The sequence below is a fragment of the Mesitornis unicolor genome, unplaced genomic scaffold (genome assembly GCF_000695765.1).
Source record: "Mesitornis unicolor isolate BGI_N332 unplaced genomic scaffold, ASM69576v1 scaffold24785, whole genome shotgun sequence".
Classification (NCBI taxonomy): Eukaryota; Metazoa; Chordata; class Aves; order Mesitornithiformes; family Mesitornithidae; genus Mesitornis; species Mesitornis unicolor.
In genome coordinates, this window is record NW_010184041.1 from 3,346 (window position 1) to 15,832 (window position 12,487).

Consider the following 12,487-nt stretch of genomic DNA (forward strand, 5'->3'; position numbering starts at 1 on the left):
TTTTTGAGCTCTTGGGGGGTGTGTGTCCTTTTTTTTTCTGTGGCATGGTTTGGGGTTTTTGTGTGGGCTCTGTCAGATCAAGTAACAGCAGCGCGTGGCTGTAGCTTTTTCTTTACCATGATCTATATGCTATTGCAAAAGAGACTGCAATGGAAATTTTGCCCTGGCAGCACAGAGCACTGTGCACAGATAAGAAGGTTCCAGTGCATGATCCCGCTTATTCATGGGGGTAGCAACTTGCACAAATCTCCTGCTGTGCAGGAAAAGAACACCACGAGAGTGGGGAGGCATTCAGCACCGGTATTGTACTTCCGATTGCAAAAGTTGGCTGGCAAAAGGACAACTGCAGCAAGCAGAGATGGCAAATCTCTCATCATTTGTATTTTTCCTTTTGCAGCTGATGAGGAACACCAGCAAAATGTGGCAGCGGCGGTGGTGGCCAGGCCGCGGCCCCACGCTGAAGAGCGAGGAGATGGGATGCCAAGGCGCCGGAGGAACATGGGAAACCGAATGATGGCCCAGAGGAGAGCGCAGCAGGCGGACGACTGGGCAGAAGGTAAGGTTTGATTCAATTCATCCTGCAAACATTAAAACAGAGCTTCAAAACAGATGTTAAGGTTGGTGAAAGGGTGCGGTTGGCTCCTGAAGGAAAGTTTCCGGTTTTGCTGACTGAATCATTTACAGCTTGCCTGTGATCGAGCTCACTGCCCGACTTCTTCCCAGACTTCCTCATTTATATCTAGATATCGGTTAACTTTAACTGGTACCTACCCTCTTCTGTGGTGAATTGTGGCAGCTTGTTGTGCCAACACTGCATTACAACTTATTCTTCACTTACTTCCTAGAAGCTGTCTTTTGTATTTCCTGCTTAGCCATGCAGGTTGAATATGGGTGAACAGAATCTGCACCTTGCACTAGAATAATGAGCTGCAATAAAATATTGGTTTCTTGCAAATCAGAGTGTTTTAGGTTGGAAAGAACCTTAAAGCCCCTCCAGTCCAACCCCCATGGGCAGGGACACCTCCACCAGCCCAGGCTGCTCCAAGTGCCATCCAACCTGGCCTTGGGCACTGCCAGAGAGGAGGCACCCACGGCTTCTTTGGACAATCAGCAGGGAGCATTAATTCCCCAAAGCAATCTCTGCAAAATCTGGAGATTTCTCTCTGAGAAGCCATCCAGGTGGTGATCAGAATCAAGACGATTCATTGGGGGTCACCACAGACTGCAGCATCTTGTCTTACTGCCAGCAGGTTGTTGACAACGAGTCCTCTGTTCCTGTCCTTTATACTTCTGTGGTGTGGACATAAACAAGAGTACAGTGATAAATAGAAAATAACATCTTCCTACACCCCACAAACCACCCTGCCTTTTCTGGTGCAACTTCACACGTTGTTATCTTTATTACTCCTCAGAGACTCTATCACCGTGATTCACCTACCTGGATTCCTTCTACTTCTAGATTGTGAGTTAAGTGTTTCTAGAGTTTCTGCTCGAGTATTGATAAAAGTGGGCTTTGAGTTTGCAGTGGACACCAAGGTGTCTTTTTGGTCTGCAATAGGTGAGAAACAGTGAGTGCACATCTGCGTGATGCCTTAATTAGGGGCTGGTTGTGCATTCTTCAGCTTTTCTTGTCTTGCAGTTTGTAGAAAGGGTCTTGCACTCGCGTCGGCAGGTAGATGTGCTGTTCGAGCTCATTGTGTTCAGCAGCTTCACAAATGGAAAATTGACGAGCCTGAACTTTTCAACTTTGCTTATTTCTTTGCATGTGAAAACGTCCTGAAAAGGAAATGGAATTGAAAAATTTTTTGCCTTAAACTCCAGACATCAAAAGTTTGAATGCTGAAAACCGACAGTGAAGCTGTCACAGCAAAGGCACATCTTACTTTGTCGCTTTAGTAACAGAAGAATCTGTGTCATTGGGCTTTATAAATAATTCTTTTGCAGCTTACTGTACATCAGATGCAAGTGCCGCGGCTCTCGCATGAAGTTTTCTTTGAAATTACATCCCTGTTTTATTAGCTCTTTTTTCGTTTCTTTTTCAAATTAAACCAACCTCTTGCTTTTTGCTTCTGTTTTGTTCTTTTGTGTGGGAAGCATATTCATATTCTGGGATGGTCTTTCCAAGTGGTCTTTTCCACCACCCAGCAGTACCACCAAAGCCTTTGGAAACCAAACACAGACTATGGAGGGAAGCATCCATCCCTGGCTCCATAGTGTTGATAAATGACCAGTGGCCGTTATTACTTGGGATTAGCCCCCACCTTTGTCATAAACTGGCTGTGTCCAAAAAGAGCCAGGAATGCACATGGTGAAGTACAGTCCCAGGCAACGCAGGACCAGTTGGGGCACTGGAGGTTGAAGAACAAAGTTATTTGCCAGTGTAGACAAAAACACTAAAAACAAGCCGGTCTGGTTTCTTCGGACTTGACTTGTAAATGTGCTTGTTGCTTTAGAAGGCGACTGAACATCTGCAGCTGCAGTGGATTTTTTTGTCGTTGTTCAAACATTGTTAGATTTGCTCAAGTGTTTTAGTAATAAGTTTCTGTTCTGGGTGTGGAATTTCCACTCTGGGCAAAACTACCTGATCCTGCTCTGCGTCACTGCCTGCTGCCACAGGTGGGTGCAGGCATCACGCCAACCCATCGCTGCCGCATCTCTAGCACTGATCTCGGGAAGGGCGTGAGGATGCCCTTGCTGTGTCCGTGTTACCTTCGCAGATGTAGAAGTGGAGTCAGGTAGGAGCTGCTGCTATCACCAAAGTATTCTGCCTGTCGGGAGCCGGTTGTGCTGACTCTAGGAAATGGTCTCGAGGCAACACTCACGGGCTTTGGAGCTGCGGTTAGCATGAGGGTTTTCTGTTTTCCATCCAACAATCAGATTTCAATTCCAGAATGAGAAAGAAAGCTTCAAGGGTAAAATAGTTGCCCACGGTTTCTGCTGCCTATGCTAAGCTGTTGCGCTGTGCCAGTACTCAGATCTCTCACAGATTATGGGGGGATGGAAAACCAAACAAACTGTGGGACTAGGATCAGAGCCTCGATAGCTTTTAATTGTCCCTTCTCTTTTGAAATCCTAATCTTATTTACTTGCGAGTCTGGGTAAGGAGGAGTCATTTAATACAGACAAGGGTAGTAAATGATTGTTTTGAATACTCAAACCCCCACCCAGTGCCAGTGGAGCTAACCCAGGTTATAATTCTTCCTTTAGCTCAGTGAGGTCAGACACTTAAATTACTTGCAGATCGGCACGGACAGAAAATAAAGGGTGAAGTGGTAAATGCCTCGACTTTCCTACCAGAATTGGAACCCACGCCACGTACGTAGCTCCCTTATTCACAGCTTCCATGTGGGCTGTGCTGCGGGGGCAGACCTGCTAGCCCGCTGCCCACGCTGGCTTGGTTTGCCTGAGTAATGGTTTTCAGTAGCTAGTTGAGTACTCAAAGGAGGTCATCTGTTACGAGAATATCAACACCTATTAATAGCCTCTGATGGCCAAAGATTGCCAAGTAATTCTCAAGAAAGTAATTCTCAAGATGACTGAGACCCCTGAGCCGTGTTCCACCAGGCTGCCTTTAGAAAAATGGCTTTGGTCGGCTTATGTCGCCCCATTTAATTCGAGTCATAACACTACTGCCTTTCACACAGCCCAGCGCAATCTAGGCGACTGTTGCTGAAGCCTGTGTGCCTCAGAGGACATCTGCTCTGCATATTGTAGCAGGGTGCTTGTGCTTTTCCCTGTGGAAAATAAGTCTGGAAGAAGAGTTCGGTATTCATGTGGTTAGGTTGCTTCTGACATCCCGGCTAGCAGGCTTAATTAGCTCCCTTGCATCTTAATTTAAATTGAACCCAGACAGAAGTGGCTTTGTGGGGTTGGCTACAGCCAAGATGAAAATAAACTCACTGCGAAGCATTAATGTGTGTGGATTTCAGGCATTAATCGTTTAGGGCAGGAGAGTCCAAGCTAAGCAGTGGAAGGAAGCGAGGAGAGGGGATAAATTAGAGTCAGGCTGTGGATCGTTTGGGACATGGGGTAGGGTGAATAAATAGCATTAGCCATTTTTCGATTTCAGATGCCGTTTATTTATTGACTGAGGAGGGTGTCTTTCCACTTGGATCACCTTTAGGTGCATGTAAAGGCATTTTGTCAAAACTCTTATTTGGTTGCTGGTTCTGTGCAGTAAAAGCAGTTGTCCAATTCTTGAGCTGAGCTGCTGCTTCTAAAGCTGCTCGCTGTGCCTTGAACACTGCAAGGAGCTCTGCGGGGAAGCAGGTACTTCTCTTGACATTATATTTTAGAGCCAACTTGATGTTTGCATAGTTTCAGTACTGTAATTTCCTATGAAGTGATGAAAAACTTACAAGGATGAACTTATAATGGCAAGTATGGTTGGGTCGTCTTGATCCCACTGTGGTGGAAATAACAAGGATGATCTGAACAAATGTCATAGACTCACAGCATGGTTTGGGTTGAAAGGAACCTCACAGCCCCTCCAGTCCAACCCCCATGGGCAGGGACACCTCCACCAGCCCAGGCTGCTCCAAGCCCCGGCCAACCTGGCCTTGGGCACTGCCAGGGAGGGGACACCCACAGCTTCTCTGGGCAACCTGGGCCAGGGCCTCACCACCTCACAGGGAGGAATTTCTTCCTCATATCCAGTCTAAATCTCCCCTCTTCCAGTTTAAAACCATCACCCCTCATTCTATCACCCCATGCCCTTTTAAAAAGTCTCTCTCCAGCTTTCCTGTAGCCCCTTCAGGTCCTGGAAGGTCGCTATAAGGTCTCCCTGGAGCCTTCTCTTCTCCAGGCTGAACAACCCCAACTCTCTCAGCCTGTCCCCATAGCAGAGCTGCTCCAGCCCCTGATCAGCTTCATGGCCTCCTCTGGACCTGCTCCAGCAGCTCAGTGTCCTTCTTGGCTCGAGGGACTGTTAGACATTATTTCTGACAGTGATTTTATACAAATGTAGTAAAACCTGCCTCTCTCAGCCCACGATGCAAAGAGTTTGTGGAGAGACAGGGGCATACAGGAGCATACACGAGCAAAGAGCCTTTCCCAGGGTGGTTCGGTCCAGGTTTGCAGTTCATGTTTTCTGTCACTTGGAGTGGTGTCTTGAACCAAAACTTGCTGCTGTTGATGTGGGGGGCTGGCATTTTTGTTGGCTGAAACCAGTGGGTGCACCCACACAACAATTTATAGGAGTTACAAAGAAATTGGCTTCTCTAAGAAATTATAGCAAGTAAGGGCTGCATCAAAGAATTAATCTGGTTTTTGTCAGCAGCCTTTATTCCTGACTGGAACAAACTACAGGCTCTCTACTTTTGGCAGCAGCACATAACTCCAAAAGTTTAAATATATCCCAACATCTGCATGCTTTTTCTCTGAGCTTTTAGCCCTGTACATCTGAGCACAGGTTTAGGAATATCAAGTCCAGCGAATATTGGGTTACATTTACTTCCACAGAACCAATAATAATAAAGTGAACAGCTTTTGACGGTCTGAGTGCTCTAGCTAGTAAAATAAAAAAAAGATAATGAGAAATTAATGGTTCCAACATAAACTAAATCCTAAGTTCCTCTCCTTTTCTGCTTGGCAAGACTTGGGGATCAGAATCTCATGTTTGCCTTTATAAGTATTGATCTCTGTTGAGGAGAAAAGCACAAAACAAACAAAATGTTTTAGAAGTTTAAAAAAATAGTATCTGGGCATTTTGAAATGCCAGTTATTGCCTTGTGTAGCATCTAGGTCCAGCATTCCCATCTTGCGTGAGTGTTTTCTGATAGTTTTGGGGGCAAATAATCACAGAATCCCAGACCGTCAGGGATTGGAAGGGACCTCCAAAGCTCATCCAGTCCAATCCCCCTGCCGGAGCAGGAACACCCACATGAGGTTACACAGGAAGGCGTCCAGGCGGGTTTTGAATGTCTGCAGAGAAGGAGACTCCACAACCTCTCTGGGCAGCCTGGGCCAGTGCTCTGTCACCCTCACTGAGAAGAAGTTTCTTCTCCATTTGAAGTGGAACCTCCTGTGTTCCAGTTTGTGCCCATTACCCCTTGTCCTATCATTGTTTGTCACCGAGAAGAGCCTGGCTCCATCCTCGTGACACTCACCCTTTCAATATTTATAACATGAATGAGGTCTCCCCTCAGTCTCCTCTTCTGCAAACTAAAGAGCCCCAGCTCCCTCAGCCGCTCCTCAGAAGGGAGATGCTCCACTCCCTTGATCATCTTTGTAGCCCTACGCTGGACTCTCTCCAGGAGTTCCTGTCCTTCTTGAACTGAGGGTCCCAGAACTGGACGCAGTATTCCAGATTTAATATTTAAATAATGTTAAAAATAGTTCTATTTTTTATCCCCATTCAGTGATAGGTACTGTGCAGAACTTAGGAAGAATGTGTTTGTGCTGAGATGTCTCAAAATGAGTAGCGCTTTTCCTGCAGGTACCATCTACCTCATGTGTGACGTTGCATCTCCCTCTGCTCTGGTGTGGCAAAAGATCTGGAAAATGTGTAAACTTAGAAACGCTGATGTGTTCTTGTGAAACAGCTGGTAACAGAGCTCTGTCAGTTGATGTGCTTGAAATCATTTTAATGCTTAATCAGTAGGAAAACCTTTCTAGTACAGTTAAACTTGGACTACTAACATCCCAACTAGTGAATCAAAAGTTAATTTTGACTTGCTACGATTCATATAGAAAATGACTTTGGTGTTATCAAAGCATCTGCCATGTGTGTCTGCCCTTGAGACATTTCAAGCGCAGATGGCGTGTGGAAGAGGTAGGTGTGTGGTTTCTCAGTTATGCCATATGACTTTATCTGAGAAAAAAAACTTCAGGTCGCTCGACTTCTGCTCAAAAGGGCTAAAGTCCTTCGTTCACCGTCCTTTTTTTCTGTCCTAAGTGTAGGCTGATTTTTGTGGCTTCGGATTAATAAGCCAATGTCTCGTTTGGTTCCTAAACGGAACAGCTACCAAATTAAAAGTTACAGATTGTTATGACTGTAGGGCTGTGTTACTCACAAATGCCCCCACCTTTCCACGTGGTGCACCAATTCTTTTCCAGTGGCTGCTGTCGTGCGTCTGTTCGGCGTTAATAACACACATATATCAGCCTGCAGGATGAACTGCTTGTTCTGCCTGGCAAAAGCTGTGTCAATAAAGCTGTGCCCAAAGAGCTATCTGTGAGTAGCCACATGTGCTGCTTGCGTCCTTTTTCATGGGTGGGAATCCATTTGTTTCACTTTCAAAGCTTAATATAAGGCAAGACAGCCCCTTTGACGTAGATGACAAGGGCAACTGAAATACATGATGCGGGTTGTTTCCTTTGGAGTTTTTGCATTTTCTGTCCACAGTGGCTGGTAAGTTCCTGTCCTGATAGAGAACCCCAGCACACTTTGATAGTATTGGAAAGTATTATTTTAAAACACTCTGTACATTTCAAGAGATTCAAACCTCTATGTAACTGTTCACTGTTTCCTGTTGTCCTGCCTCTCAATATGTTCAAAACATTAAGGAAAAGCTAAGATTCCCTGACGCTCCCTTTTGCTACCTGAGCAAAACCCATGTTTTTGTAAAGCAGAACATGTGAAGTGGTGTGAAAGCCTCTCTAAGTCAGACTATTTCTGTTTTCTGTCTCTTAAAGCTGGTGGGGATGCTTTGCAAGCTCTGGAGATGGTGTAGTTATGTGGGACTCTAAGGATGGACCAGAACTTGTTGGTAGGGTTGGGTCTGTGGTTGGAAATGGTCCCGTTAATGTCACATCCAAAGCAGTTCAGGTGAATCGCAGCATGTGTTGGGGTGGAAGGGACCTTTACAGCTGATCCAGCTCAACCCTGCAGTCTGCAGGGACATTGGGACCAGATCAGGTTGCTCACAGCCCCATCAAGCCTGGCCTTGAATATCTCCAGGGATGGGGCCTGCACCACCTCTGGGCAACCTGTGCCACTGATCGACCACCTCATGGGGAAGAGCTTTTTCCTCAAATCCAACCTAAATCTGCCCTTTTCCAGTTTAAAACCATTCCCCCTCATCCTATCACTCCATGCCCCAGTGAACAGCTCTTCCCCAGCTTTCTTATAGGCACCTTTCAGGTCCTGGAAGGTCGCTATAAGGTCCCCCTGCAGCCTTCTCTTCTCCAGGCTGAACAACCCCAACTCTCTCAGCTGTCTCCATAGCAGAGCTGCTCCAGCCCTTGGATCATCTCTGTGGCCTCCTCTGGCCCCGCTCCAGCACTTCAATGTCCTTTTTGTGCTGGGGACCAGGTCCTGTGCCTTGAGGTCTGGTGTCCTCTGTCAGCACCGTATTGTGAAGTGGGAACAGGGCTTTTGTGTCCCATGAGCAGGTAGGGCAAGTAGCTACTGAAAAACTACTTGTGTCGAGTTTGAGGCACTAAACTCTTCCTTTCCTGCCACAACCCTGTGTGTGTGTGTCCCAAAACTGCCACGTTTAAAGACATCAGAGAACTGTACAGAGCACCACGGAAATTCAGCCTTCAAACAAATACATTTTCAGCTTCGCTGTACGGTGATGTCTGTTGTTGTTTGGTTTCCCAAGCGAGTATGTACATAAGGCTGGGTAGCATTGGTGCTTTGGGTGAAGATAAACTGCTTTCACAAGTGAGCACAATGGACTGAACATCTTGCTTTGTATCTGAAGAACAGGGGTAGCAGTGTGCAAAGTGATTGTTAAAAGCTGCTGAAAAAGAAATGATAATAAAAGAAATGAAAAATGCAGAAGATCTTGCTGGCTGTGTGCAGCATCCACTCCGCTTTTGGTGCAGCTCTTCTGCTATAATAACCAATTGATTCAGCAGATCCTTTTACCGCGGGCTTATGTTCCTGTCAGCAGGTTGAGGTTTATTTAGCACATATTAATTGCGTCCAGGTTTCGTGCGTTGTTGACCTTTAAAGCTCTGCTGAATCATGGGCTGCCTCTGCCTGGCTGTCTCTGTCTTTTGTTGCGTGTAACTCCGTGCACTACGAAAAGCTTGGAGGACGTGGTACTTCAGGGGTCACATCAGGTGCTTCAAAAGGGAGGAAAGCAAACAAAGAAATGTTTGGGAAAAGGCTTTAAAAGCCTTGCTCGATTCTGCCTGACCTCTGCTTCAGGTATGCTTAATATAGAGGACATCTGAGAAGTGCTCAGAGCCTCAGGTTGAACAGTGTCATAGGTGGAGCTTTATACTTGCGGTGTTTCCCAGAAGTAATTTTCTAAAGAACAACACCAGTAGTGAGCTGTTAATTTTGGAGTAATACCCGCTCATGCTGGCTTGCTCACCCGTTGTGTTTGGAACTCCCCTTGGCCTGGTATTTAAAATATAAATAAAGGTATTTTAAGCTTCAGCAAGACTGCAGAAGCAACTGTGTCAAGCCTGAGTGTCCCCTGCTGCTCTTCTTGTTTGTGGCGTAGGAAGGGGGAACCCTTTTGATCATCTCAGTGATCAGATACCAGTAATTCTCTTGAAGCCCAATTCAGCAAGCCCGCCTCACATTAACGCCCATGTCCTGAAAACAGCACAGTTATTTGAGAGCCACCTACACAGCTCTCAGCTGCATTTGTTTCTGACGATGTGTCTTAGCTTAGCCAGAGCACCATGCCGTGTGTTGGAAGCAGTAAAACCAGAGGGTTTCAGACCTAATGCTACATATTGAAGAAGGATGAGTCTCATTCATCCGTGCGCTCCTTTAACAGCAGCTTTTTTGGGTTCCCAGCTGTGGATGCTCAAAGTACAAATTACCCAAAAAAAAGGGATGTATGTGATGAAGACCTTTCGTTTTGATGCTGCCGTCTGATTCAGACGCGCGAATCTCTGTGTCGTGTAGCAGCTCACGAGGTCAACCCGCAGTGCTTGTGTTGTAGGAGCAAGGATTAACTTCAATTAGTGGCCAGATGTTCACGAGGCATTGGTCTGGGATGGGGGAGAAGGACGTGGCACTCTTTAAAAACAATTTAGTCTTGCTTAGCCCCTGGGTGAGCAGAAATAAAACGCATTTGCACATCACTTGAGCATGACGCTTTCGTATTTCACAGTTGCAGAAATCATCTTTATAAAAGTCAGTTGTACAGCAAGGAACTATTTCCGTGTAGTTTTGGTCCAGTCAGGTCCAAGATGGGTATTGCAGGGATTTGTCTTTTTCCCCCTCTTCCCTTAAATGTTACTTAAGGGATGAGTGGATGCCTCTGAATCCACTTTTTGAAGGGCTGTCTGTCGCGTGACACTTAAAGGGGAGAAAGTCTCTGCAGGTGGGTATTAAGCAGTTATGTAGCGGCAACACGTTTTACGTGTAAAAGTAATGTAGCTTTTAATTGTGGAAAGCAGGAAATGTTTCTGAAAAGCCTTCTTTCAAAAGATCAAGTACATTTGTACCTCTGGCTTCACTCGAGTGTGTGTTTGCTTTGTTACTTCAGCTCCGTGGCTTTGGCAGTCCTGTGTGATTTTTTTTCTTCTTTTTTCCATCTGCTAGGTCTTGTCTGAAATGTGTGTGTGTGTCTTTTTCATCTGCTGCTGCTCTCCTGGGCAGCAGCGATGTTTCTCAAATGGGCTTTTTACAGGCGATTTAAAATTTGTCATTTACGCGATGTTGCAGACGAAGAGGATGCTGAGGAGGTGCCAGAATTTCAGGTGTCTGGGAAAATCGGAGCAAAGAAGCAGAGAAAACTAGAAGAGAAACAAGCCAGAAAAGCACAGAGAGAGGTAAGCGTTTCCTGCCACGTATAGAGCCCAGAGCAGAGCCTGAATAGCAGCGCTCAGCGAAGAACCGGTGATGACAGACACCCCAAAGGCAGTGTCATCGCTATAATGGCTCTAGTTTTGTTTTAAAGATAACATTCGGCTTTTTATGTCATTTCCCAAGAGGAAAATGGTATCCATTCGATTCTGTGGTGTTCTTGTGGGGAGGAGAGAGGAGTTAAAGTCTCGAATGCTTTTTATTGCGTGTTTCCACTGCCTTGCAGCTTAATGTCAGTGCTGTCTCCCCTTAAAAATACACTCGAGCCCACATAGCGGTGTTGTAACACTGGGTCTGTGACCAAAACCCTGGGCACTTCTGAGTAGTGTTTCTTGTGCAAAAGCTCTGTATGGGTTTATCTTTGTTTAGCCATGTTTATTGTTTTTAAGGATGGGGGAGAAGATGGAAAGCAGACCCTGTAATCCACCAAATCTACAATGCCATCAGATTTTGGGTTGAAGTTTGGCCCTTGAACAGAGACCAAGTATGCAGAGCGAACACGCTGTAGCTTTTCAGTTGTTCTTTCTTACATCTTCTGTGTAAAGATACTTAAATACTGTAGCATTTTTTCAGTTTTGCCCAGCATTTTGCTGTTTAATTTCAGGGCAGCAGCAGGCTTTTTGAAACTCGGTGTGCTTGTGGGCAACAGAAGGTTCTGCACTCATTACTTTCAGTTTTTCTATGGATTTTTTGGTGCAATCTTTGCGTTGTTCTGTAACTTGGGGTGTGTGGCAGCAAGAAGCAGGTGTCTTAAACAGCCCGGAGTGCACAGTGGACATCACACACTTCACAAAAACACAGATTATATTAAACTACTAATATTTGTAATGCAGAGAGGGTCCAAACAAAGCCAGGGACATCCCATTTTGAGGATTTTATTGTCACTGGAGGATTAAATCCAGTTTCTGCTTTACACTGTAGTGGCACGCCCTGTAGGTATGGTAATAAACTGGATTATTGTGTTACATATGAACTCCCATTAGGATCCTTCTCTCCCTTTATGCTTTAACCATTTTGTCATTACTTTCCATATTTATTCTATTTAATTAGCATCTTTTTGTGGAAAATCTGAGCCGAGCTGAATGAAGCTAGGCAAGCATTTGATGGAGTGAGGGATCTTTTGATTCGTTTTAAAACATGCTGATTTTCATTTTCCCATGTAGACAGATAAATTCCTCGGTTACATCTTTTCCACTGAAACAGTCAAAGCCACAGATCCTCCATTCGAATGCCTTCTGCTTGTTCTCTTCACGTATTTTCAAATTTTAAGTATACTGAAGGGCAAATTGAAACAAATCTCTAAATTAGACACTAAACATCCTTTTTTGCTTCCCATTTTGCCCCCATTTCTTTACTAGATCTGGTTTAAAAACAAATAGTAAAATGATTTAAAGAGACCAAAGCAACTTTTTCTTTAAGAGAATCTGCCCAGATTGATGATAAAATTGAATGTACTTGGTTTTACGAAGTTTATGTTCCCCTCTCCTTTTTTCCCCTCTCCTTAGAGTCCATTCTAACTAAACTTCAGTGAGGAGAAGTTGAATGCCATGACACTGTTACTTAATATAACTGTAGTAATAAGCTCATGTGCATTTACCAAGCTTAAACTCTTTTTAAGATACAGATCATGCAAGTGAGAAGGGTAATTTCTAAACTTACCACAGTGTTAAGTATGCTGAAGATCGGTGGGGGGGGGGAATTAAATGAGTGACTTTCTTTTATTCTCCTTGCTGTTTCCTTTTGAACATGTAACTGGGAAGTTAGCAG

General features: G+C 45.0%; 1 protein-coding gene across 1 annotated transcript in view; it reads left to right on the forward strand.

The window, feature by feature from the left end:
* Positions 1-397: 397 nt before the first annotated feature.
* DDRGK1 (DDRGK domain containing 1) overlaps positions 398-12,487 on the forward strand; it is a gene marked incomplete at its 5' end in the record, with an annotated part of 30,939 nt that continues 18,849 nt past the window's right edge. The window contains 2 exons of the mRNA XM_010184346.1: positions 398-556; positions 10,580-10,686. Of these exons, the coding sequence (XP_010182648.1) occupies positions 398-556; positions 10,580-10,686 (266 nt within the window). The remainder of the gene's footprint in view (positions 557-10,579; positions 10,687-12,487) is intronic.